The sequence below is a fragment of the Clytia hemisphaerica genome, unplaced genomic scaffold (assembly GCF_902728285.1).
Source record: "Clytia hemisphaerica strain Z4C2 unplaced genomic scaffold, Clytia hemisphaerica genome assembly, whole genome shotgun sequence".
NCBI lineage: Eukaryota > Metazoa > Cnidaria > Hydrozoa > Leptothecata > Clytiidae > Clytia > Clytia hemisphaerica.
Window position 1 is genome coordinate 1,034,097 of NW_027103359.1, and position 26,411 is coordinate 1,060,507.

General features: G+C 34.7%; 4 protein-coding genes across 5 annotated transcripts in view; 1 reads left to right on the forward strand and 3 right to left on the reverse strand.

The window, feature by feature from the left end:
- Window positions 1–6,064: 6,064 nt before the first annotated feature.
- Window positions 6,065–8,642, reverse strand: LOC136822189 (TWiK family of potassium channels protein 7-like). Its single transcript, XM_067078435.1, has 2 exons — window positions 7,903–8,642; window positions 6,065–7,454 (listed from the first exon to the last, which is right to left on the reverse strand). Exons 1-2 carry the CDS (start codon window positions 8,633–8,635, stop codon window positions 6,682–6,684), a joined length of 1,506 nt encoding a protein of 501 aa, XP_066934536.1. The 5' UTR covers window positions 8,636–8,642; the 3' UTR covers window positions 6,065–6,681.
- A 1,918-nt stretch (window positions 8,643–10,560) lies between these two features.
- On the reverse strand, window positions 10,561–15,372 carry LOC136822197 (polypeptide N-acetylgalactosaminyltransferase 3-like). The gene is made up of 5 exons (XM_067078443.1): window positions 15,354–15,372; window positions 14,550–14,680; window positions 13,267–13,441; window positions 12,782–12,904; window positions 10,561–12,294 (listed from the first exon to the last, which is right to left on the reverse strand). Exons 1-5 carry the CDS (start codon window positions 15,363–15,365, stop codon window positions 11,998–12,000), a joined length of 738 nt encoding a protein of 245 aa, XP_066934544.1. The 5' UTR covers window positions 15,366–15,372; the 3' UTR covers window positions 10,561–11,997.
- A 1,309-nt stretch (window positions 15,373–16,681) lies between these two features.
- Window positions 16,682–26,411, reverse strand: part of LOC136822412 (uncharacterized protein C19orf47-like) — a 136,333-nt gene continuing 126,603 nt past the window's right edge. Inside the window, exons 2-10 of one of the 2 annotated variants that reach the window (XM_067078679.1) lie at window positions 23,851–23,876; window positions 20,840–20,871; window positions 20,627–20,668; window positions 19,871–19,931; window positions 19,593–19,673; window positions 19,245–19,371; window positions 18,403–18,744; window positions 17,848–17,993; window positions 16,682–17,330 (exon numbers count right to left, since the gene is read on the reverse strand). In XM_067078679.1, coding sequence (XP_066934780.1) covers window positions 17,214–17,330; window positions 17,848–17,993; window positions 18,403–18,744; window positions 19,245–19,371; window positions 19,593–19,673; window positions 19,871–19,931; window positions 20,627–20,652 — 900 coding nt within the window. In that variant the 5' untranslated portion in view covers window positions 20,653–20,668; window positions 20,840–20,871; window positions 23,851–23,876 and the 3' untranslated portion in view covers window positions 16,682–17,213. Of the gene's footprint in view, window positions 17,331–17,847; window positions 17,994–18,402; window positions 18,745–19,244; window positions 19,372–19,592; window positions 19,674–19,870; window positions 19,932–20,601; window positions 20,669–20,839; window positions 20,872–23,850; window positions 23,877–26,411 lie in introns of both variants that reach the window. The other variant, XM_067078671.1, reaches the window with a different exon arrangement.
- The window catches only part of LOC136822367 (COP9 signalosome complex subunit 3-like), a 59,590-nt gene continuing 57,256 nt past the window's right edge, over window positions 24,078–26,411 (forward strand). The window contains exon 1 of the mRNA XM_067078608.1: window positions 24,078–24,395. Within this exon, the coding sequence (XP_066934709.1) occupies window positions 24,223–24,395 (173 nt within the window). The 5' untranslated portion in view covers window positions 24,078–24,222. The remainder of the gene's footprint in view (window positions 24,396–26,411) is intronic.

A 26,411-nucleotide genomic window follows, 5' to 3' on the forward strand; every position in this document is an offset into this window, starting at 1 on the left:
AATCATTTAGCCCTCTCACTTTTCTCACTTTTAAAACCGATTCGCCGGCCCTGTGTGATTGATCAACTCTTGAGCCTTGATGTACTTAACAGAGATCTCTCCAGGATAACTGACTGGGCTCATCAATGGAAGATGTCTTTTAACCCTGACCCATCTAAGCAAGCCATTGAAGTCTATTTTACCTGTAGACTCACTCCTCCTAATGCTCCAGTAATCTCCTTTAATAATTCTAATATCGCGACCAGTGAGTACCAGAAACATCTTGGTCTAATCTTAGATTCAAAACTTTCTTTTGATCGCCATCTAGACGAGAAAATAAAAAAGGCCATTAAAGGAATTGGTCTTATTAACCGACTTTGCAAGCATGTGCCTAGGAGATCTCTACTAACCATTTATAAATCTTTCATTAGGCCTCATCTTGATTATGGTGATATCGTATATGACCGCCCGGGAAATGCTACCTTTGTGCAGAAGCTTGAATCTATTTAATATAATGCCTGTTTAGCTATAACAGGCTGTTATAGCTAAACAGGCATTCGTGGAACGTCTCAAGAAAAACTATATTCAGAACTCGGTCTTGAAAGTCTTGCTGACAGGCGCTTTGCTAGAAGAATGACATTCTTCTATGGAATTATTAACAATTTAGCCCCTTCGTATTTACGTAACTACCTGCCAGTAAGACTTACAGCACCAGGTGGCCTTAGAACAAGAAATCCTATTTATCCTCTTAAGGGCTCTGACCATAGTCGAAAAATTGATTTTAGTATCTGAACATGAAAGTTATGTTTTAGATTCTTTAACACTTTTAACAAAGAATTGCCTTTATAAATTGCTTTTTAATCAAATCCCTTAAGAGTAATTAAGAACTTAATTGCAAAAATGACGTTATGAACTTTAAAAAGACGTTAATAATATGTTGCATCACCTTCTTTTATAAAAAGTGCTAAGTTTTAATGGCTAATTAACCTTTTTGTTTCGAAGTTTTTTTAAACTGTCCGCAAAGAATTGAACTATTTTAAATTTTGCGGAAAATTTTTCTAAAAAGATGTGTCAAAAGTTATGACTGTTTTTTTAAGCAAAATCCAGATGAAAAATTGATGAAAATCCACTATTTTGAAGATTTTGAGACAAAGAAGCATTTACAAAAATTTTCCGCAAAATTTTTTATTGTTCGGTAAAAGATACACCATCTGCTGCGAAAAATTTTTCAAAATGTTTTTTCTTCGCCGAAACTAAGCTCTTCAAAGTTGAAATACTCTTCCTCGCAAAAGTCTTCATTTTCTTCTTCATCAAATTTTTTCAATGCAATTTTTGAATTTTCAGATTCAGGAATAGTTTGTCTAACAGAAAATGTATAACATGCCATAGTTTTGTTGGTTACATCAGTCAGAAAACACATTTTAAACACGGCAATTATGAAAAATTCACTATGGTCAGAGCCCTTAATATACGAACTGAGCGTTTCGGTAACACTTTTTTCCCGTACTGCATATCTCAGTGAATGTTCTGGGAGGTAATATACGAGATCTACCTTCTATTAAAACTTTCAAAAAAGCAATCTATGAATTTTTGAGACCCAAGCAATCTCATGTTTTTGATGTTCATGACATTCAAGGAGTGATCTTTCTTAATCGACTTCGGGTCGGTTTCAGCCATCCCAACGAGCATAAATTTAGACATGTCTTCCGCGACACTTTAGACCCTTTCTGTGGTTGCCGAATTAACTCTGTTGAAAACAATCAGCACTTTCTTCTGCACTGCTCTATATATTCCCATGCAAGACAATCTTTGTTCGACAAACTAGGCATTATTTTTCATCCGCCGCTTAACCCTCCTTTTTTCGGCTTTTATTATATGGGGATGAAAGTTTAACGTCAAATCTAAATAAATCTATTCTTTGTTCTGTTGTTGAATTTCTTAACGAAACTGGAAGGTTTAGCGGTGCTTTATTTTACAGAAGCAGCCAACGAGCCCATTTCCCCGAAATATCTGTTTCCCTTTTCCAGGAGAGAGCGTTTTTTGAAAAATGGGGAAACAGATCCGTTTTTCTAGGAGAGAGATTTTCCTTAAAACTATCTGTTTCCCCGCTCCAGCTGATGACGTCATCAGAGAGAAACACATCAATATTTCTAGGAGACGACATAATAAATTGGGAAACAGATATCTGTTTCCAAAAAAGATGATATTGCATTGGAAACAGATTGAACTTTATGGGGAAAACAGATATCAGTAAAAAAAAAGAAAGGGAAACAGATGAAAATTTCCAGGAGAGGGGAACAGATATCCTATTTGGGAAAACAGATCAAAATTTTAATTCTGAAAATTGTGGAAACAGATCAAATTTTCTAGGAAAGTACTTTGGGATTAAAAATTTAGGTTTTGCGGAGAAACAGATCTTTATTTCTAGGAATAAGATTTTTGAAATATTCGACCAACAGATCAAATTTTCCAGGAAGGCTATGTCTGGGAAACAGATACTTAAAAAAAGGTCCTCGTTGGATGCTTTCGATTTTAGGCTTTCACCTAACAATTGTAGCTTCCTTCTCCAAGATTTTTTCTTTATTTACTTATTTATTTATTTTTTACATAGTCTAGTACCTCTGGCGATATAACGTTAGTTCCTAGCGGGGGGACTATATTTTATGTTTAAGTAATGTTTTGTAATATATGTTCGTAGTGTACACGTGTTTTTGTTTCAATAAAGAAAAAAAGAAAAAAAAAAATTTAAGTCATTAAAGGATCTTCTGACAGAGCCTTTCATTTTGGCTAAACAATTCCATAGAAAGCACATCGGCACATATCTGTATAGCAAAACTAAATTATAGATATAGACTACTTACCTCTCAAAAAGTTATTCTTGATAACCAAATTTTAATCTATCACTTTGAAGCAAAAAATATAATTGTAACCAAGCACATAGACAGGAGAACCGTCGTGTGTTTTTTTATAATTTGATGTACACAAGACGGGTTCGAGCTGTGAGTCCAATATTGGACTCACATTTTTTAGAGTGGGAAATTCGAATTTAGCGCTGTCCTCACTTACTAAAATAAAAACCAAATTTCGAAAGTTGCGCTTTCTCTAAGAAAGTGTGACCAGTAAAAGAATAACAAAATTTGATTGGCTATGTTTTCAACCGTTATTAGGATCTGTGAAATTCAAACTCTCAACCCATACCATGCTATACATTTCGACATCAGTTTATCAAAGAAGAAATCATAGCATGGATTCCCAGGCTACCAAGCACACCCCTCATTCATTTTTTTACAGTGTTGAAATTAATTATGCTCAAATATTTTGTGGGTGTACAAATGAAGTACACAAATACATAGTAATTATAAAAGCAAATCATTCAAAAGTTTCCATAAGATAAAAAACAACACAGACTCGACATACTGACAAAGACTTCTTTCACTTCCATGAAGATATGAGCACGCATGTATAGGTACCATTTTGAAATGAAAATCAAAACAATAGAATCTTACGGCAGCCGAAATTTTAGTGTCCTCAATGGGCCACGCGATGGACCATGAAGGACACAACATTTAAAAAACGGTTGAAGAATCAAAACCAAAGTAGTTTTTTTTACTTAACCAAAATTCACATGTCCTCTATGGGCCACGCAATGGACCAGAATGGACAGTACTTTGAAAACGAAAATCAAAATGGATATGTTTTGACTTTTTTCTTTAGTTTAGAAAATAAATAATAATTTTCAATTTTAAAAAATAGATTGGCCTTCATGGGCCACCATACATTTCCCCACAGCGGGGGTAAAAATTTCTATTGAAATCTCAATGGGGATAAAAAATTCCATTGTTCGAAGATCAAAAAATCTAGTGGGATGGTTTTGGAGTGCAATTTTTAAACATTTTTTTCGAATGGGGTGAAATCAAAGTCAATTTCCCAGCGAAATTCTAGAGTATTTTGGCCACCGGGGACAAACTCTTTGCCCAATTTTCTAGTAGGGCTGGGGTCCCAGCGGGTCTGTGACACAGGGGTTTAAATAAGCGTTTCCAAGGCTCATCAAAAATTATACATTTTTATCCCGCGTAAAAGTTATGGCAAGATCATATTAAACCTATATTACTGTATAACATATGTTATAAACGACTCCAGTCTATGGTTGGTAGAGAGGCACTAGTTAAAGAGCATATCGCTCTTCAAAATCTCTAAGAAGACGAAGCTATGATAAATACGGAAGTTATTTATTTATTAAAGAATTACAGTCCAGGCACACGAGGGCCTCTAAACCGATCTTGTACAAAAAATCTTTTTTAGGTACAGTTTGTCACGAGGACTTCCCCGCACCCTCCAATTAAAGTCTTCATTCGACTTGGCTTTATTCATCTCGTCTGCTCTTCTTTTCCATTCTTTGATTTGCTCTCTCTCCATTTTCGTTAAATCGTCGGTGATGCTCAATTTTACGTACTTCTCGTGCTGTCTTAGTTCAGTCAACTTCTTCATGAAGCGGTACTTTATATGGCTGTCTTTGAAGGCGACTTTGATTGGACGCACACCATTTGATTGTTTTCCAACACGAGAGACGAAGGTTGGTTGAGTTTTTACGTTGACGTCGTTCAAAAGTTCGTTTACGAAATCGATATCTTCTTCATTTTCTTTTTCACGCACCCCGTGGATGATGATGTTTGCGTCTATTGACAGCTTTCTTTGGTCTTCGATTTGTTCTTCGACTTTCTCCCTTCTGAGTAACTGCTTCATGTTGTTTAGGTTCAACGAACCATTTACTTTCGCAGCGTCGGCAAAACTTTTTGGTTCTTCAGCCACTTGGACTTTCGAAATCTTAGCATTCACTGTCTCTTCAATTTTAGTGGATAGCTTCTTTTCCAGGACGGAAAATTGGCTCTGGATTAGATCAGTTACTTGATTTTTGTCTTTTAGGTATTCCTGACATTTTGCCTTTAAGTCCTTGACCACGCTGTTAAGTCTCTTTTCATTCTCACTTTTATGGTGTATTATGGTTTCACATGCATCAATTTTTTATAGCTATGTGTACAGCATTCTATTCTTTCTGCTTGATGATGGATTTTTATGCTGAGGTCTTTTGCCGGAGAACAACAAGTTATGCATTGGTATTTTCTGTAACCTTTATTCAAAAACATATTCAGCTGGTATGGTGGTAGTCCAGTGCAGGCATAATGTAGCATTCTTTGACATTTATGGCATTGAATCTTCATTTTTTCATTATCTTTAATGCAATTATGCTCCGTACAACGGTTGTTGTCAATCTCATCTTCATCAAGGGTCAGGTTCTTGTCAGGTGATGCCAGTTTTTGTCGAATTTTGGTTGTTTTTTCCATTTTTTTAAATTTTATTAAAAGTTCTCCATTTTTTTGAAAAAACGAAGAGCACAACCTTTCTGATTGAAGTCAAATTTTTATCATTATGGGGGATTTGTTTTATAGAGATTGCGTTGTCATCAGGTTATGCTCAGAGATTGCAGATTCACAACTGTGATAAACTAATACAATACAATAACTATACCAGTTTGTTCTGGTAAAATCTTGGGGCAAAACAAAGATTGGAAGACCCCTGTGTCAAAGATCCGCTGAGACCACAGCCCCACTGGAAAATTTGGCAAAAATTTCGTCCCCGGTAGGAGAAATACCTGAGAGTTTCAGCCCCACTTTGATTTCATCCCCCTCCCAAAATCAATGTTTAAAAACTGCACTCCAAAACCATCCCCACTGGATTTTTTAACCTTGGAACAATAGAATATATATTCCCATTTGAATTTCAATAGAAATTTTTAGCCCCACGGCAGTAAAAAGTTCCGCCGGAGCAGCGAGACAGCGGTGTATTGGAAAAATTGGTTCATTTGTTCTTGAGGATATAATGTTAAAAAGCAAATGTTCTGAATCTAAAGGTATATCCATCTAGGTATACCAAAATATATTACATTAGAATATATTTATTTTGTTTTTTTTTTGAAAATAAATCATATAGAACTAAAAATATTTACAATATTTGAAACCGTTGACTTTGATGTGAAAAGAATTACTATCTTATGGTTAGAAAGCAAAGCTTTTTTTCTTCTCTCCATTTAAAAATTTTCGGCCGGAATTAATCTCTTATTTGTAGACTATATAAAAATTTCACTATAAACTTTCCAGAGAAGTATAGACAGTTTTATTTTTGCAACCACTCATGGATTTTAAAGTGGTAAACAATACAGTGTGTCCCAAAAAAAGCGGATATATTTTTTTATAAAATAAAATTCTAAAAACTCATTATCTAAAGTAGGTTTAAAATAATTGAAATGACATTAAAATTCTCTGTTAAATCAATAAATATTCAATTCCCAAGATGATTGATTAGGTTTTTGAGATTGAAATGTTGAGTATACAAGTCGCAAAATTTCACATAAATTATGGGGATTATACTTTATATATAAATTTGTTTCCGCTTTTTTCGGACACGCTGTATATTTAAAATTTCCATTCAAATAAATAACAGTCAAATTGCCATCTCTTCTGATATCCTTCCTCTTTTCATTCACAGTGTGCGTTTAAAAAACCATGAACGGGTCGCTGAGACAGGAGTGTTTCTGATATTTCCCAATCAAAAAATCGAATAGTCAAGCATACAAAGCTTTTGTAAAAAAATCAAATTTGAATTGAAACAGAAATTCAAACTTGTCTAAGGAACCCAAAAGTTGTCTTATACAATTTCGTCAATTTCAGTTAAACTCTCTGCATCACTTAATTCCTCGATAATCGTACTTTGCGAGGACGGTGCCGTATTTTGAAATCTAGCTGCGTGATCTATAAAACTATTTCGTCTTTTCAAAGATGGTTTTCGTTGACGAATAGTACTATCATCTTGTAAGTCCGGGTAGAAAGCACTTTCCATGAGTAGCCCAGCACCCACGGTCACAGTACTAAGCACGAACATTGTCACACGTGCATGGTCTTCAAAATCGACAAAATCTTCATCATCATCCTCTTCCTCTTCGTCTACCGTATGTTTTTCCAGCGCTAACGCGAATGATTCAATAACAGCTGCTACCATACCGAGACCGAATAACAACAAGCTAGCAGAAATCAACAATAAATGTGGGTTTGCTAAGTGTCGATCCCGGTCAAAATGTAAATCGCCATAACCTATAGTTGTTAGACTTATAAACCAAAAATAAATTGAAGAACTAAAATTCCAATCCTCCATATCAGCTCGAGTAGTTATCGAACATCCGATTAACATAATGAAAACAACACTTACAATGCTAGTCAATAAAACTTCCCATTGTACAAATTTAGTAGACACGTTTTTCCGTGTCACTTTCTTATTGATACGTTTAACAATGAGGGTAAGAACTTCACTGAGTAATTTACCAGCGTTGCTGTACATACTGACAGCTATGGGAACACCAATGATAGAGTAGATGATTGCCAAGCAACGACCACACGTCGTGATTGGTGTAGTATTACCGTACCCTATGAGAGAAATATTAAGAATAAAGTTTCCACGCCTATCCTATTTTGATATGAGCCCTCCCCACTGGGGAATGGGTCCTACTCCTTTCGAAGTGAGAATTCCTCCTTTTTCAAGTTGAAACGTTTAGCGCTGCTCAGACACCGCTGGTTCTGTGCACGCGAGATACAGATAACTAGTCTGATTCGCAGACCTATACTTCCTATAAGAAACTTTTTTCGCTAGAGGATGAGCATAAGCCTAACAGATACCACGATACATAGTGGTGACACTCGAACTGCGCGGGAGAGCATATACCTCGTCGCAGGCGCACAGCGGGATGAGTGATACCACACACCACAATGTCTGGCACATCACCCACACTCTTGTATTAGAGTATAGAGTAGTGGTACTCAATTCCCCTCATTATCCTATTTTATCCTAATTTGGAATCCAACAATAAATCCTTACCTATGGTTAAAAGAGTGAAGATTGTATATTCAGCATATTTAAGCAACATGAATTCGTCCCAAGAACATTTCGTTTCTCGGCCTTCCACAACGAATTGATTAGTTGATTCTTTCAAAATAGTTTTACAAAACGGTACAAAAATATCGAACCGCTCATCCGATGTATTATTCGAAGTTAAATTAAACGCTTTCTGATATAACTGCCAACAACTGTTATTGATGTTTTTAAAAGTAGCATCAAAATATTCATTCCCAATTTGCGGGATCGATTTATCACCGGCGTTGCCCCAGTCGGAACATTCCTCGACATAGAAAAAAACAAGCCCACCTAAACATGCATAAACAATAAAAGCTGCTAGAGATTTCATCAGAGATTTAGCTTGTACTTTAATTCCATCTTTAATTTCGTCAATCTTTTTACTTTCAATACCCTCAATGCCAGAAATGACTTTTTGAATTCGTAATTGGTGAGGATTTAATGTGGCTCTCCGACTTGCACGCCGTCTTTTAAGGCTGGTTTGAAATTCAGTGTTGTTGATTTTACTCATCCGTCGGAAGCCCTTTGCATCGTTACTTTCTTTGATTGTAATGGTTCGAGGTCGTGGTACATTTTCCATATGTTCATCATCATCTCTAGTTTCTTTACTTAACTGAAAGTCAGGTCCAACTTGGTTTGAAGAAGTGCGTTTGGAATTAACCCATTGAAACACTTTATAAATGCCAAATAGCTTCATTGTTTAAAAGATTAGAACAACAATTTTGTTTTAATTCCAGATTATTATAAACTTTTCGGAGGTAGTTCAACAACTAGTTCAACAAATAACTCGATTGACATTCTCCATGGACCATTGACACTATTGAGAGTTAAGCGGCACTCATTTAGACAGCATACTAAACTTTGTCTTTGGTCTTAAAAATTCATAACAACAAAAAAAATTACATCTCAAAAGTTTTACAGTATATTTAATCCAAGATAATCAAGATATTTAAATCTGATTTTTATCGGATTTCTGATTAAAAGTTATTCAACGAATATAAGAAGTTCCGCTGAAGATTCCCTTTTTCCGTATCCTTGTCAACTATCAAAGTAAAAAAATAGCCATCAAAAAATAAAATCTCTATGGTTCACACGAGGGTTGATTTCCCTTCTTTTGGACCTCTGAATTCCGTTCTCTATTGCTCTACAATTTTCAAAATCGAAACTAGCCAAAAATAATAATAGAATAAAGGAAAAAAACACATTATATTGAATAATGTTTAAGTGAGCAGATCAATATAGTATTCATACCAAAATATAAAAAAAACTGCGGGATCCCACGATTTATTTATCACTCAAGCAACATAATAATTTGATAGAGCCACTTTCATTAATTATGTATGCACTAGCTACATGTGATTATTTTAAAGTTAATATAAATTTGACAGCTAATATGAAATTTCATTTCGAAAAAAATATTCCTTCATTGCAAAAGTATTTTTACATCTCACTTGACAATTTGATGAAATTTGTTTATGACCGATGTCAAAAATATTTGATCTTTTTCCTATGCTCTTTTCCGAAAAGCTTTCCGTAAAGTTTTGAAAGAAACTCAATTCCCCTAAATCCTGTTATTTGAAAGAACCATTTTTTTACATCCAAATCATATGTCTATAGAGGGAAGATCGATCTGCTTTAGCTTAAAAGAAATTTCTGTTACTCCTCTGTCCCACATCAATGCTTTAGCGAGTTTATGTATTCAAGATAAATCGAGGGAAACAGTATAAAGCAAAGTTGACATGCCTCCAAAATCACCGTCCACTTTGCTTGACGACGGTAAAAACACCAAAATAACGCCGTGTGTTTAGGCAAGCAAAGGCGATATAAAGCCGCACATCAACTATCAACTTCGTTTTGTATCGATTTCATTTACCGTCGCCCTCGATATCCCCCGATACATAAACTCGGTTTTATCCGACAATCGGATGCACTTTGAAATTTTGAAAGTCAGAGTGCACAAACATAATACTTTAGGCATGCAAACTTTTGCGATCAGAGAATTTCGCGATTTTCGCGAATTTTGGCCCTTTTCGCGAAAGTAAATGTCTTTAGAAATCCTAGGAAGGGCCATTCGCGAAATTTTATGCTCACAGAAAATTCTTGAAAATAGAAAAACTGTAAAACTTCAAACTTTCAATAGAATGTAACTTTTATGGCACTTTTTAGCCTGCTAAAAAACTAATAAGTCAAAAGACAAATGTTTCAAGCCAATCCAAGAAGTATTTGTCCCTCTAAGCCATTTTTCATGTGAAAATTCTCAAATTTACGTCTTGATTCGCGAAAGTTTATGCTGGCGAAAAATATTTTTCCATTAAATTCACGAAAGTAAATGTCGTGAATTTCGCAATTTTTCGCCCTCGCGAAAATTTCTGCTCGCGAAAGTTTGTACGTATCCCTACGCAAAATAGGTTGGTTAGCCTCAACCACTCACCTTTCGTGTTTTCACAAGCCTATTAGATTTCCGTAAGTTTATATAACTGTCATTTACCCCCGGTTTTGATGGCTACCTATAACGTGGGTATGAATGAAATTATCAGACAGGGAAGTGTTGGCCATAACCGTGGGAGTATTTCCCATTAAGAAAATACTTTGAATGTGGTACCAAAAAAATAAATTTAAACCTCATTGGTCAAAACGTTTGGTATTTTAATGTCTGGTTTACATAGCAACAAACGGGTGTCTACTTCCTAGCAACGTAATAAACAAGTACCGCCATTTTGTTGGAGTGCAAATATCGAAGGGGGTTAAGTTTGTTTAAAATTCGGTTAGAATTTACAAATATTTAATAAAAAATTTAAAAAGCCACAAAATGGCGTTTACTATAAATAAATATAAACAGAAGAAATGAATAATCATGCCGAGCTTAAAGGTTTTGTTTTTAAATAAGAGTGATATCGTTTGCTTACTCGTCAATTTTATATCGCAAGCTTTTTCGCTCAATTTCACATTGGATTGACACGGATGTGGAGCAAGATTGGTCAAAGAGAGGAAAAGAAAAACATTTTTTCGCTTGTATCAGCATAATATAACAATAAGCAGACACTGTCCTGATATAAAATATGTGTCTGATATGAAATGGGAAACACGGAAACACAAAACAAAACCCCTAAACGTATTATCTAGTTTTCAATAATAATTTCAGTCGAAATACACATGAAAAGAACCAGAATAAATTACTTTGAATCGAATATTGATAGGCAACTATGGTGATGTATACATCATAAATATGAGAAAATCGAAATAAAAACACGACGTGATCAATTGTCAATCGGGTGAAAATCAATATGGTCCCCGTGGGTGTGTTTCAAACACAAGAATGCTCTTTTTCTTGGCGAGAATATACTACGTAAGCAGCCTATGTACACAGAGCTGCAAATCAATATTTTTAGTCACTCGGACATTATGTCAGACTGAAATCAAATCCAGTCGGTCAAACTCAAAACTATCATAATTTTTTCTTTTCCTTTTTCCGACCAATCTTGCCCCACATCCGTGTCAATCCAATGTGAAAAAGCTTGTGAATTAAAATTGATGAGTAAGTAAACAATATCACTCTTATTTAAAAACAAAACCTTTAATCTTACGAAAACGAATTAGGATTCTAAATAATTATGTACTCCCCGGCCGGGTGAGGGGGCAACGGCCTTAAAGGCCGATGAGGACGTGCTGCTGGAGTTTGAAAAGTGGACCCTGGCTGATATAAATCTTTGGGACCCCTTCAGAGCCTAAAAAAGTGTACCCTGGACTCGTGTACCCGCCGACTGATTGAGTAACCCTCCCTCTCGACTAAAACAATTTTTATCAATAACTAAAGTCCTCGTAAGCATTTCCAGTCTCAGATCTTGTAAAAAACTTGGTCAGTTTCTGAAACTTGAAAGCTTTAAATCCCCCGAGAATGTCATTTCAATTTTGCAGGGTGATTATGCCAAGCAAGCCAACTAACCAATAATGCATGTAAGGCAGACAAAAACATGTTTTATGCCCAATAAAGTCGGTAAAGAATTCCAGTGCCAAGGCAAAATCAATATCCATTCTTTCAAAACAATAACAAAGAAACATTCATCCAAAAAGGATATTACCATCTAACGATTGTTGTGGTGTTTGATGTAAAAGAACTTTGTTGACTTTAGCTCGATTCTTTTTCTGTTTCCGATTTGAGAAGAAATGCTGGTGGAATGAGCCGGTGATCCATAAAGATAAAACTTCTTGAATAGAATGTTGCCATCTTTGTTGTTCAGAATCTAATTTACATATTGAGATTTTGACAGGATCAAACTCTCGATCAGGAGCTGTCAAACAGTAATGTGCTTTGACAATTGGCATCAACCAACCACGTCTACTTTGTACTGACCAGATCTGTAATGATGGAATGTAAAACGATATTAAATTAAACTGTGATGTGGAAAAACTTAATAAATTCTGACTGTTCTTCTTGCTAGCCTTTGTGATAATCTAAAACGCGCGATTTCTAAATTTGTACTTTTCAACTCATAGGTCAAGAGAATCAGAAAAGATGGCCTTAGTATGGATAGTGACACCTACATTGTGTAAATGAATGATTGTTGCGTTAAAAGTTATTTCCACTATCAAACATCCCCTTCCCACAGACCCGGTCATTTTTTTCAGCCAGTGGGGATAAAAGTAACGGAATGAAACGCGAGTCCTCCTTCTACCTTTATTTTTCGTTGTTGAAAATATTTTCAGCTATCACAAGCAAAATTGTTCTCAGTAGCCCCGTTCTGTATGTACAAATTCTGACCCCCCTTTTATTTGGACCCCCATACTACTATTCGGGACCTTAGAGTAAATTCTAATAACTTTAGGGATATTATAAATCTTTTACCTGTGTTTCGTCTAGATGATCACATTTCTTCAAAATGACTTCTTCTGAAACAAGGTTTTTGATGGCCAAACATAAATGACCATTATCTGTCACTATCAAGCCGTCTTGTGAAAACGTAATCATCTACACAATTATAGAAACCAATGAAAATCTATAGATATGTCATCTAGCTGAATATTTTTTTGTTCTATAGAGGAAAGCTCAGCTTAAAATTTGGTATATAAAACTTTGAAATCGATTTCAGTCAATCAAGGCTATCTATCTGACAATTTTGACCTACCAGAAATGAAAAAGGGGTCAAATTTCTATAAAAAACTGAGTTGTAGAAAAAATGACATGTTACAGTTTGATTCGCAAACCTCTATAGATATATCTCCTATATAGAAACTTTTTTCGCTAGAGGATGAGCAGGAGCCTAGACATGTTAGCGTTAAATCTGATTAGATTTGACAGAACAAGTCTCATCTTTTTCGAGATATCTTTACCTGATTTCTACCTTGACCATGGCATTCATAGAAACCAACCCATTGTCCATCTTTAGCATCCAGTGTGTCAAGACAAATCAAATCACGATTGAATACAGCACCAGAGAAATTCTGATGACGATTGGCTGGTAATAAAAGTCTTGGCGGTGAATAGGCGGATTTGTCCTCCGATTCCCTAAAAGGGTTTGAGATACTAAAAAATTGAAACCATATGTTCACATAAAACAAAACTTAATCCGCAATCAAGGTCATATATTTGAGAAAAAAGAGAAATACACCAGGAAGTTTTTGAACCACAAGCGATTTGTAAGTGCTCTAAAGTAGGTTGGAAGGGTAGAGTTTTAACTCTGAGTTTTATCATGAGACTTAATACTTAGGACCTTAGGATCTGAGGATCCAAAAGTTAGAAAATAGTCCACTAATGCTCAAAATAGAGCCTGTAAGTCTGCCAACCCCTTCCGAATTGAAATATTCGATTAAATTAAAGAGATAGCCCAAAATCGACTTTCTCGCCGGAACTTTAAATCTTGAAAAACGTTAAAATAACCCAAATTATCAAAATATTATGACCTTTATTGCGAATAAGCTCATCTTCTTTTATATTTCGACTTCTTTATCGAGTCATTGTCATTAGTATAACGCTACTACAAAATCATCATTTTAAATACTGGTATGATTTTGCAGCTTCAAATTCAGTCTGTTGTTTCGGAGGTTGTTCCAAGAAGATGAGCTTATTCGGATTAAGTTTTGTTTTATTTGTTATTAAATTGTGTGGCAAAAAAAGGATATGTTCACATTTTCTGGATATGGGTCATTTCGAAACTATTTTTTTTGGTAGAAACACGCAATGTTTAACCAAAAGAATGGCTCATAATTGGTAGCTTTATCTTTATCCTAGATTTAAAAAAATGAAAATGCGAATAATTTCCCGAACCATAAACTTCAGCATTCTAACTAAAATACTGATTTGTTGTTAAGTTTCTAGCATTATTTTGATTCTAACATGGCATAAATTGAGACTGAGGCCCAATGATTTATCACTCAGTAAACTATCTGAGTAAGATAACACCAAATGGTTGAAAAGAAAAAAAGATTGTAAAATGTTCGTTTTGTATAAGATTTCCATTTCCACACTAACATTATTTTGCCACTTTTCTAACGGAAAAAGACCAAATTTTTGGGTAGTTGAAAAATGAGTTTCGGAAAGTTAGGCAGTTTCCGGAAGAAAAATTAACAAGAATCTTAGTGCAAAAATGGAAATCTCTTACAAAACGACGGCCAACCTTTTTAAGAAATCAAAGCCAAAAGGACATTTTTCATCAATTCCTTCTTCTTCTTCTTCTACTTCTTTTTCTCCTTCTTTATCATCTAATAAATATTCAGCCTCAACGTCTTCTCTTCTGTTTTCATCAAGCTGAAGGTAAAAGAAATCAAAATACACATTTTTTAATAAGAACAAACTTTAAGAAGATAATTGACCGAGCCCGCCCATACAACAATGGTGGTAGAGTTTGCAATTTATGTTTAACGGAAAAATACCATATCATTACGTCAAAACAAAAACTAATTAAGAAGAGAACTGAACTGATTTCAACCTGCAGACACGTCAATAAATATCTATTAAAAAACTTTAAAAAGGTCCCTCTGAATCCACCATAGCATTTTATTTCACAATTAGAAATTAATTTTTAATATGCACGCATCATTTTTATCACCTTTTAACTTTTTATCATTTTTTTTCATTTTTTTCAATGTTTTAACCTTTGTAGAAAAAGAGAAGTATGTTTTGATTTTATTCACATCTGACGATTGCTAGGAGAGCATGAAACTCGGAGTTATGTACCATTTTTAACTTGTCAAGGAAATATATTATTTATTTATTTAGGAACAAACTTTATAAGAACATCAGGCTTCGATAGGCAAACAATTAAGGACAAGTTCAAATCAGGTTTTGCGGACTCTGAAACACACAATTTCCTTCAAATTTTTTGGATGTTCTAAAGCCCATTCACGCAATCACGCAAACCGCTGGGGGCCCCCTTCAAAGCAGATGAAATTATTTGGAAAATATCTCTAAGCATATGTACCTGTGTTTCCATAGTTTCAACAGATTCAAATTGGAAGGAGAGTGGGAACGAGTGTTGAAATTTGGATGACATTACAACAAAGATGGTGGCACATGAAAAGAAAGCCATGATTGAAAACACAACGTATACCACAACACTTGCCATACTTGTTTTTTGAATTTTTATATTATCTAAAAAATGTAAAAATCTTTTTTTATAAGAACAAACTATATAAGAACATTATTTCATGGCTTTCATGGTCAAAATGTTAAGAACAAGTTAAGAACATTTTAAGGCTTTGCGGACTCTAAAATGTTCATGAACAGAAATGCTCACAAAATGGTGAAAATAAGAACATGTTAAGAACATTTTTAGTCTGTTCCAAAAAAATTGGCAGTCCGCACATTGATACATTACTCTTGAATGAGAAAAGATATAATTAAAAGTAATACCTCGTTGAAAAGATAATCTTAAGCGGATGATTTAAAGAATTTTAAAGCATTTCGTATGTCTTTAGAATGTTATCATTGAGCTGTGCATTGATTCCGTCACCAAATTTGTTCTAAAGAATGATCAAAATAACCCATGCTATGTGTATTCACATACACTTTTTTTTATAAGAACCAGTAACATTTTTCTGAGGCTCGGCCGTTCTTATTTTTTTTGGCACTTTGAGCCTCAAATTGTTTTTTATCCTGTTGTTATTTATAGGGTGTAATTGAGATATTTTAGGCGCTATACCCGATTTTTACGATACTTTAACCCCTAAATTGCTTGAAATTGAGTAATTTCAGGCTCAGCATTGTTCTTAAATTGTTCTTATTTTTTTGGTGATTTTGAGCCTCATTGTTCTTATAAAACTGTTCATATATAAAAAAAGTGTGACTTGTCTTTACTATTTTCAAAATCTAAAGGACCATTTGAAAAGCTTGAAAACACCTCGTAGATTCGTAATAAAAGGGATAAAAGCCTTACCAGTTGAACTAATCATATCCATACATACCACTTACTCTTGTAGTGTTTGAGTATTGTCTATAATAACAATCAACGTGACCTCTATACAGAAAGTGAGTACTTTTGTTTGTTTCACGAACAAATTTTTGGTTGTGTTCACAAAACAAAACTTATCTGAGCATTAAATATATAAGCACAGTTTTCTGCAAGAACAAAGAGGCTTAAACTCAACACCAACAAAAATTTAAATCTAAAACTTTGAGCCAAAAATGAACGGCATTTTGATTCAGCAAATTCTCCATGCGAATTTTTATTGAATTGAGATAGTTTTCTATCGAAATCTATCGGTCGAACACACAAGGCTCTAACAGGGTACAGAAGTCACATGATACAAGTAAAATTTTGAACAGAATTATCCTAAATAGCAGTATTTATAGATAAAAACAGGTATGAATAAAAATGTAAATATAAAAATACTTTGATGAATTGCTAATTCGCAAATAAAAATATTTGAAAAGTATAAAATTAGCTATAATTCATTATAGCTATTATAATCCAAGATCATGAAGATATGTTCATCCCAGCAGGTGGCAGTTCGGTGAAGGTATCCCAAAATATTCTATACATCCCTTAATGATAAACTTTCCCTTTATTATTTCACGCTTTAAAGCCTTGACAGCTGCCTAAAACATCAATAATTTATCCATTTTTTTGCAACCAGTGCTTTGCACTTGCATTAACCCATCCAACAGAACCAGGATATCACTGTTTTACTTGTCGTTGGTTCTCACAAAGAGCGTCGCGTAATCGATGAATCTCAATGTTTTTCAAGCTTTCTTCCTTTATCCTTCTGAAAGCGCAAGAAAACTCAACGCGAGATGTAATTGTGCCCGGAACCAATTAAAGACGTTTGTTCAGCCTCATGTTTTACATTCCTCCTAACCGACTGAAAACATTTTTAGGAGGCGGAGATTCTTCTGCTTCATCATCTTGTAAAGTTCCTAACCGACTGAACACATCTTGTTTGGGATCAACTGTAACAGTCTGTGAGAGAAAGAACGAAGATGTGAAACATTTTACACCTAAAACAGCAAGAAACGATCAAAGACAGCAAAGATGGACCAATTTCAAATTGCTGTAAATTTTTTCTAAGAAAGATACGAAAATTTCAAGCACATATTTAAAATCAGCAAGGTTCAAATATTCTAAAAGGTATGTCATGATTTTCGAACCAGTGGAAAAAATCTTCACTTTTTTTATCTTCATAATTTTTCTTTTCTTCTTTTTCCAATTTTTCACTCTTTTATCTTTTAGATCATTTTCCTTGAAAATATCTTTCCAATGGTGTACAGCTTTTTAACATAGCATAAATGGGTGCTGAGAAATCGTTAAAAAAGGAAGTGCCAACATACTTTTGAGACAGGCTTAATTTTCTGAATTGCTAAACGAAGATGTAGAATATAGATTCCCGAAAAGGTTATAGCATGTGCCATTCTAAACCTGAAACTATCTTATTTAAACAATCTTACACCAAGCATCGGATCAGAAGAAATGATCAAACCTTTTTTGTCGTCTCAGTCTTTTGTTTAGACGTTGACGTTGATGACGTTGTAGTAGTAGAAGCTTCTTGCGAACCTTTAGTGAGACGATCCAATCGATCGAAAATTGATGTCGACTGCTTGTTACGATTCAATGTCTTTCCTTGCGCTATGGAAAGAATTTTTGGTTAATTACTATTCCATGGTCGATCCCCTTTTTTGCTTTATATAGAACAAAGAAGTTATCATAGGTCCCGATGATTATCATGGATTCCGTATAGAATAAGACACTTTTCTCACAAAATTTGTGACATTGAGTCAACTGCTAACTGTTAACAGCAGTAGTTTTTTTTTTAAGACTTTATGGCTTATCTTGGTTGTATAGAATCTTGATTTTAGCTCCTTTTCAATTGGGACAATAAATCAAATTCAGGAGAAAGCTATTGTTACAGCAGACTGCCTGACAACGTTCATGGCGAAATAAAGATGTTTGATTTCTTGAGATACTGCACACAGGGGTTTCCATTTCTTGATCAAAAAGAGACATTGTTATCTTTACAAAAAAATACATTTATTACCTGGTACTAGAGTAACTTTTTGAGGTCGAACTGTTTGTTGAGCTTGTGGTTTGCTGACTGCAGGTTGATTTTTAGCTAATGGTTGTGTTTTAGTGGATGGAGGTTTGGAAGGCAACTGTATTGTAAACACAGTGGTGGTGTTACTTTTTATACTATTCGATGTTGTTTGTTTAATTGTTTGTTTCTCTTCAGCCTTTTGTTCTTCATTTTCAACTTTCTTTTGTTTTGCGTCTTTCTCGTATTCGTTGAAACGCTGCGATAAAGTTTTTCGATTTGTTTTGGTGCTGCTGCTTTTGGAGCTAGATGATGATGTAGAGTCTGATGCTTTCACTGTCATCGATACTAGAGAAAATATTAAAGAATATTATCAATCTTAAAGATTTGCGATAGAACACAAAATTTCGAGTTAATTATCCACCAATCAATATTTTTAAACCCAAGCCTATTGCTTGGATATTATAATTCATGATACTGTATAAAAATGCTTGTACTGCAGAAATGATTGTTGTTTTTGCTTTCTTTTTCGAAATCAAAATTTAATCGGGGGGGGGGGTACTAAAATCTCTGACATATATGTATACTAAAATTAAGTTTTTAAAAATTTACCCCACTTTAGACAAGTGGTATTTTAGTACACATGTACTAAACTTTCTAGGGACATTTTGACACAGAGACTACCCAATTTTGTTTTTCTCAGGACAAATTATGTTTTCTCGAGACCATATTTTCTGAAAAGTTTTTTCCGGTATACCACCTCAATACTAAACAACATGATGTCTCAGATTTTAGTAACGACCCCCGCCCTCTGATTTAATTCAAATTTGTCTGAAAACCCGACTTACAATTAGAAGATTTTGGAGGTATTCTAGGACCAGCAGCTGCCATCTTATTGGATGATGTGGCTGCCTTGGGAACTGCTTTCTTAGTAATAACTTCTACATCAGGAGATGGTGAGCGGTTCCTTGATAACTGAAAAAATTGGGGGAAATTGATGATTAATGTTCAAAAATATATTGAAATAGTTTTCAACTTGCGTTTAAAGAAATGCAGCAATGTTTATAATAACGTTACATTTTATCAATTTAAGCTATGCATTAGAATCACTTTGTGATGAAATCTCTCAGAATAATTGTTTTGATTTTATCCTGCGAGATAAGCCGCGGTATTTAATGTTACACTGTTAATGTTACCTCTTTTTGTTTAATCTTGGAATATCTGAGGATAGCAATGATATCTCCCACAGCTTTGATTCCAAGTTCTTGAAGTACCTCCTAAAACACCAAAAGAAACTACTTCATTAAGCTCATAACTAATTATATGAGGTTTCTAAAAAGAATTTCAAAAGACCTTTTTACTAAGTTATACATTATTATACATTGTAAAGTAGATTTAACGTAAATTAAAGCTGACAATATTCTTTGAAACTATTACAAACGCAATCTAAATCCATCAATATATAAGTTGGTACCTTGTTTAGTTCTTCTAGCATATCAAGTCTCATTCGATTGTCACAAAACACATTTGCATAACTAGAAAATATAATCAATAAATTTCAACACAAGGCTAAACAAGGCCTTTCTATTTGTATTATATTCTTTTACTTGGGGATAAAAAGCTCGTGAATTTAGTAGATTTTGGTGGCATCTACCAAGTCATTTCAAAGACTAAAATTCCAAAATATGATAGGAAGAAGGGTTAATGTGTATGCTTTAAAACCAATAAAGAAAGTCACTTTAGTATAGTGGCATAAACTCCCAATATTGTCATTTGGGCAAAATAAAGTTCCAAATGTTAAAATCTTAAAATTTTGCAGAAGAGCTCAAATACAATATATACCCCTGTGAAATTTTGCACCTTTTATATTTGAAATCTATATAGACAGGGTCATAATTTACCATAGAATAGCCTGGTAATCTACTAGGTCAGGCAAAATTCCAAGCACTTTGCTCACTGGCCGTTTTTTGACTTAGGAATTGAGTTTTGGCCTTCGGGGTAACCATTGTGGGTGGTTGATACGCGCTGCAGGCGCTAAAATCTTTTCAAAACCACCTCTAGTCCACTTATTAAGGGTTTATTTTCAAGTAATAAGCATTGTATTTGCGAAAATAAAAAGAAATGTATCAAATTGATTTTATTTTCAATCATCATAGAGAGAATACATTCTGATTTTCCTCACCATCTTCATTTTCCTCTACTTACTCAGAAACTAATTTCCCTGGAATACCAGCTTCTTTGAAGAACTTTTCCCATCCAGATTTTGATGAACCTAGAAAAGATAATAAAATAAAAATGATTATGGCCACTAACTTATTGTTATAAAAATATTATATAGAAATTGTAATCCACCAGAAAGGCCTTGTAAAATTTAGATTTTTTTTATTTTTTACATCCCCAAAATGATAAAATGTGACTCCCCATAATTCAGAAAAAAGCTTACCCATAATTCTTAATAGTATCTTGTTAGTCTACCTGAAAGGAAAAAGAAGGTAAGGTAAGAAGGTAATTAAGAGAAAGCAGATCTTTCAAGGATTCTTAATAGTTTACATGTTGAATATTTAAAAAAACTCCAGATTCTGTTTAAAGCTTCAATATTTTCAGACATTAGGCCGAACAAAAATAATGTTTATGCCACCACTTGTTTTTGTCAAATTTTGTCGAACAAGTTTTCAAATGAATTTGTCAAACATTTCTTGTTGTCAAATTTAATATGTTTAGTCAAACTTAATTGAATACTCACAATTTTAGTGACATTTTAAAAGTTGAATTTAAGGGATTCTGGCACAAAGAAGGAAACTTTGTCAGGGCAAAGCTATCATGGAAAGCATTTGGAAAATTAAAGTTGTTAATCAGTGATTCTATCCCAAAATGTTGACATCCAAATTTCCAAATTCAAGACATCTACACTCTGTGGAACCCATATTGAAATGATTAGTTTGGTAGATTTATGGTCAGTGACCACCTAACGATTTTATCGGTAATTAAATACTCACTCAACTCCAAATTATGGCATTCGATTTGCTCGATCATTTCAATTACTTTTTGATTACTTTCGATCATATTGAATACCTTTGATTGTATTGAATACCTTTGGTTGTATCGAAAATGTCTCCTGTAGCAGTGCGTCAAAATCTGAGTTTATCTTGCCCAATAAAAATGTGCGATGACCTGTCAATCAGTACGATGGTCAACTCAAATGAAACCACTCCATTAAGATCATTGGATAGAAGTGACATTGAAAAGGTAGATGATCAATGGTTTTAAATACTTGGGTAGTTTTACAAAAACAGAAAAGGATCTGAACACCTGCCTTGGACAAGCCTGGGGTGCACTCAATCCATTAAATAATGTGAGGAAAGCCAATATTGACAAGAAAATCAAAGTCAAAGTCTTCAAACAGACAGTTGAATCAGTCCTCCTTTTATGGGTCAGAATCATGGGCATTTTTAAAGTCTCTTGCAAAATCGTTAGACGGGAAATATACAAGAATGCTTAGAACTGTACTAAACGGAGGATACAGGATTGACAAAAATTTAGCTGCTTATTGCCATATGTATGGTTTTTACTCATAACTATTTTTCTAATGAGCCCAGTTTTCTATCGTCTTAAGGGGACTGGGGACAACCAAAGTAATTGATTGGTTATTGAAAGGTTGTTAAGAAACTTACTGTATCAAATACTCACTGACTCAAAAGTTTTTTGAAATTCTATTACGCAAAGTTCAATTGTTAATTGATAGGCTGTAGTTTGATTACTTCGGTCATTACCAATTACTTTGATAATTGAATTTATTGATTAGGCGAGACCAATTTGATTATAGTTGTTTATCAAGGGCGCAACACTGACCCTGAAATTGAAAAAATCTAAATCAAAATAATATATATTTTGTTACTCTGTTGTGTAGTAGTACATTTTTATTTTCATTGCTTTACAGACTCCCAAATTTTCAAAATTTTGGTAGCTTTTCCAAGTTTTTGAGAATTTTATGTTTAATTTTTCATTTTATTATCCACGAATTCAACCTTTTTGAGGACCCTCCTAGCTCTCTGGAAACATCCAGAGTTTTCCGAAAGCAATTAAAAAAACACTATTTTTCTCTCCAGAAAGTTCTGGAGCTCTTCCGGTGCTTCCAGAGCAAGTGGTTTTTAGCACCGTTTAAAACCGTTTAAACATGGTTAAAAGAAATATGCAGATGTTTTAATAACATATTACAGTCTTTGAGGATGATGGTTCAGCCATTAATGAAATTGAATTTGTCACATTATATTAGAAAGTATCACTGGTCGAAATTTCGAAAAAATAAAAAAACGTGAGGTTTCACTACCCATGAGTTGGCTTTTTCTTTTTAATACATCTCCGGCAGTGCACCGTAACGTTCTGGAGTTTCGGTGTGCAGACCAATCGCAGAAAACAGAACACCGAAAGTGTGCTCCAGAATCTTCCGATGTTCCGGAGCACGAATAAACGACACTTTTTGCTCTGGACATTTCTGGAGCGACGGGAGGGTCCTCCTTTTTGTGTCTTTTTATTCTCAAGATGTAATTTTTGCTGCCTTTTTAGGTGATTTTATAGGTGAAATTCTACTTTTTTTTTCTTTTTTTTTTGCCGACCAGCCAACCCTCTATTTTTGGTAGTTTGGTTCGTATAAAATAACAAATTAAATTGTTTGGCTTTGCCTTTTACTTTAGTACTGTCTTTTTGCTGCTGATGGTATATGTACTGCCACAAAGATTCCTCTCTGTCTTTTTTTCTACAGGAAAAAGACCAGAAGTCTGAGTAGTTGAGAAATGAGCTTTGGAAAATTAGGTAATTTTGTAAGTAAACAAAAGATCCTCCATAGCTTTAAATAACAGTCAGGCACATCCTGGCAAATGAACGGGGTATTTTTCACCTGCGACCATTGGCAAATGAACGGGGTTGAAAACGAAAGTGACGTAATAGCGCCGAATACCCAGTTTAATTGAACCGGGTTGGAAATATTTTGCTTCATTTCAAAGAACTGCATAGATGAAATTTTTTTTCCATGGGTCAATTTTGTCTTCGAAGATTGAAGAAACTTTTAACGAAAAAATAAAGTTCCCTGTTTTCTTCCTTTTTCCCCTTTTTCAGTTTGAAGTTCATTTCTATTCACTTTTCACGCTTTTAGCCTGAGACGTCCTATCTCATTTACACTGGGTGACGAATACCCCATGCAAATGCTCACCCCGTTCATTTGCCAGGATGTGCCTGACTGAATGAAAACCCTTACTGGTACAAATCTCATGTCGGCTTGCTTTCAGGAAAAATGCTGGAAAAATGACGAGAATCTGGCTGACCTGGGTGCTGGGATGGAATGGCGGGAATCTTATTCAAAACGCGGTAGGTATGTAAGGGAAAAAAGATTCAATTTAAAGTCCCACGTGAGGTAGATTGTGACAGAATATAAATTAAAGTAATTTAAACTTGGCTTACCTTACTTGGGAGTAAAAAGAGATGATTATCAGTTGTCAAGATTCAGGTGGCTATAATTTCCATAAAATTAGTGTTTGGCTGAAATTTCTGTTCAATGGCGAGTTGGCACCTTACCTAAAATATATTTTATTGTTGAGAGCTACCTCAGGCGGACAGAAACAGCTCCAGAAAACAGTTCGCAGATATACGCTTGATGAAACAACGAAAACACTTTAATTGAAATGCTCTTTTGTGCTAACTTTATGAAGTCCATGTTGACAATCTTGAAAATACTACAACGGTGGAGATACTACTTCCATTTCCAAGAAAAAGTTTTTTCTTACTTACACCGCGATCCAGTTTTGATCACGACGGCGGACAATTTTTGGAAAAATGGAGGATTTTGTAACTGCAGTCAAAGTCTTCTGTCAAGATCAAAATTGGAAAGGCCTTGGTGACTACATCAATGAATCCGTTCCATTGATCACTAAGAATGCTTCCAAGATCGATTCTGCAATATCTGCTCTTGATGCAAAGGATCATACCCTTGGTTATCTAGGATTAATGTAAGCTTATTTTTTACATATAATAAAGAGTTGACACAATATCTTTGTTTCAAACTCAGAGTTTCATGGTGCACAGGCACCAATCTTCAGTGAAATGAGATAACGTTAGAAAATAAAATACAATATGTTGTCTTCAAAAAATATTTATGACGTCACATTTGAACGTCATCAGGTGGTTCAAAGATATCAAGCTGAAATTTTCGTCTGTGTCTACATTTGGCAATAATTTCTGATCTCTTATTCAGTAAGTTCTTGCCAGGATAGTTCGCGATCTCAAATTTCTCGGCAAGACACAAATTGCATCGTTTGGTATCTGGAGTAAATGCTTTGGATTTGCGAATGGTTCACCAGGATACGGTTGGTTCGCCGTTTAGGTCTTTGATACGCCATACTTCAGCGGATAAAGCTGTGTTGTTGCGGTATCTTTCTAGGTTGAAGTTTGACTTGTGGCTGGTGAATCTTTTTTAAAAGCACTTCCCCAGAAGTCACAAATTCAATAGAATCTTTAACAAGAACAGTATAAAGGTCAGCTACAGTTGTATGCCAAATATGAAATCGATAATCAGCATGCATAACAAAAAAGTTTTGTCTACCAACGAAAACACAAACGAAAACCAGACCTGTAACTGTACACAGAGACAGCTATGTCCCATGCAGCAGAACTGCCTGGTGAAAAGTATCGTTTACGAAGCAACAGTCACCAGCGATTTACTAAACTACGGAGAGAGGAAATACATTGGACTTTGTGAAAGTACGTTTATAAAAAAATTCACCAGCCACAAGTCAAACTTCAACCTAGAAAGATACCGCAACAACACAGCTTTATCCGCTGAAGTATGGCGTATCAAAGACCTAAACGGTGAACCAACCGTATCCTGGTGAACCATAGACCTTTTTTCAAAGAGGCCACCCTGTTGAATAATTATGTAGTCCAGCCATAAAAACATTGATAGAGCCATGCATAATTACTGTATCATGCATATTGCAATAATTATGCATGGTTTTATCATTGTTTTTCTGCTGGACTACATAATTATTCAACAGGGTGGCCTCTTTGAAAAAAGGTCTATGTACAAAGTACAAAGCTAGTAATGCTTGTGAAAGTGCTTGTATACAATGCTTGACTCGCAAGCAAAATATGTTATGTGCCGCAAAACTTCAAAAGAGATTTATGAAAAAATAAACCTTCATTTTTTAATAAAATTAACATTTTCAAAAACTATGAGAAATTACTTAAAATTTGAGCTATAGCTAGCCAAAAGCTGCGCCAAATAAAAAGTAGTTAGGAAAATTTTTGAGGGGGGGTGGTTTTGACCCTTTTAAAGTGATTTTTTATGCTTTAATTAACAACCTGATATAACCTGTGCTGTGTAAAGTTAACATTTTTCAATAGCATGGCGTATTCTTTGTTTTAAAGTGAATATACATAGTAAGAGTAAATCTGGCGCCAGCTACTTTGCGCCAGCTCCTATCCTCTGCACCATACCAAAATCAATCTCAAGTCTGTGCTGGAGATAGCCGGCGCACATGCGGCAATTTTCAGACTGGTAGCTGGATGAAAAAATTTGACCCTAGCCAACCTTAATTTGAAGAACAACTTCCCAAGAAAAAGATTTACGGGGAAGAAAGACACCCAACTAGATCCAGGCATTGGCGGATAGGCTATTTCCTGCTATTTCCTGGAAATTTTTCCGGACCTCAAACACCTGCCCATTTACCGTGAAGTTGGGTAACTTGCATCAGTGGAGGAAAACTTGCATAGCCATCAATTGACTGACCAATCAAAGCAGCATAATTTCAAAACAAATAAATACGCGCAGCTCCGCTCGCAGCTCTACTCTACCATTTTAGAATCTCATATTTGCTGTGTGAATAATTTTGGCGCGTTACTCGCCAACAGAATCGCAGGTAAATAAAACTGTGTGGTTCGATTGGATAGTAAGAAATTATTCAAAATCATAAATTTCTAGATGGCTCGATATTCAAACATTTCTCAATGGCTACTGGACGTGTAAC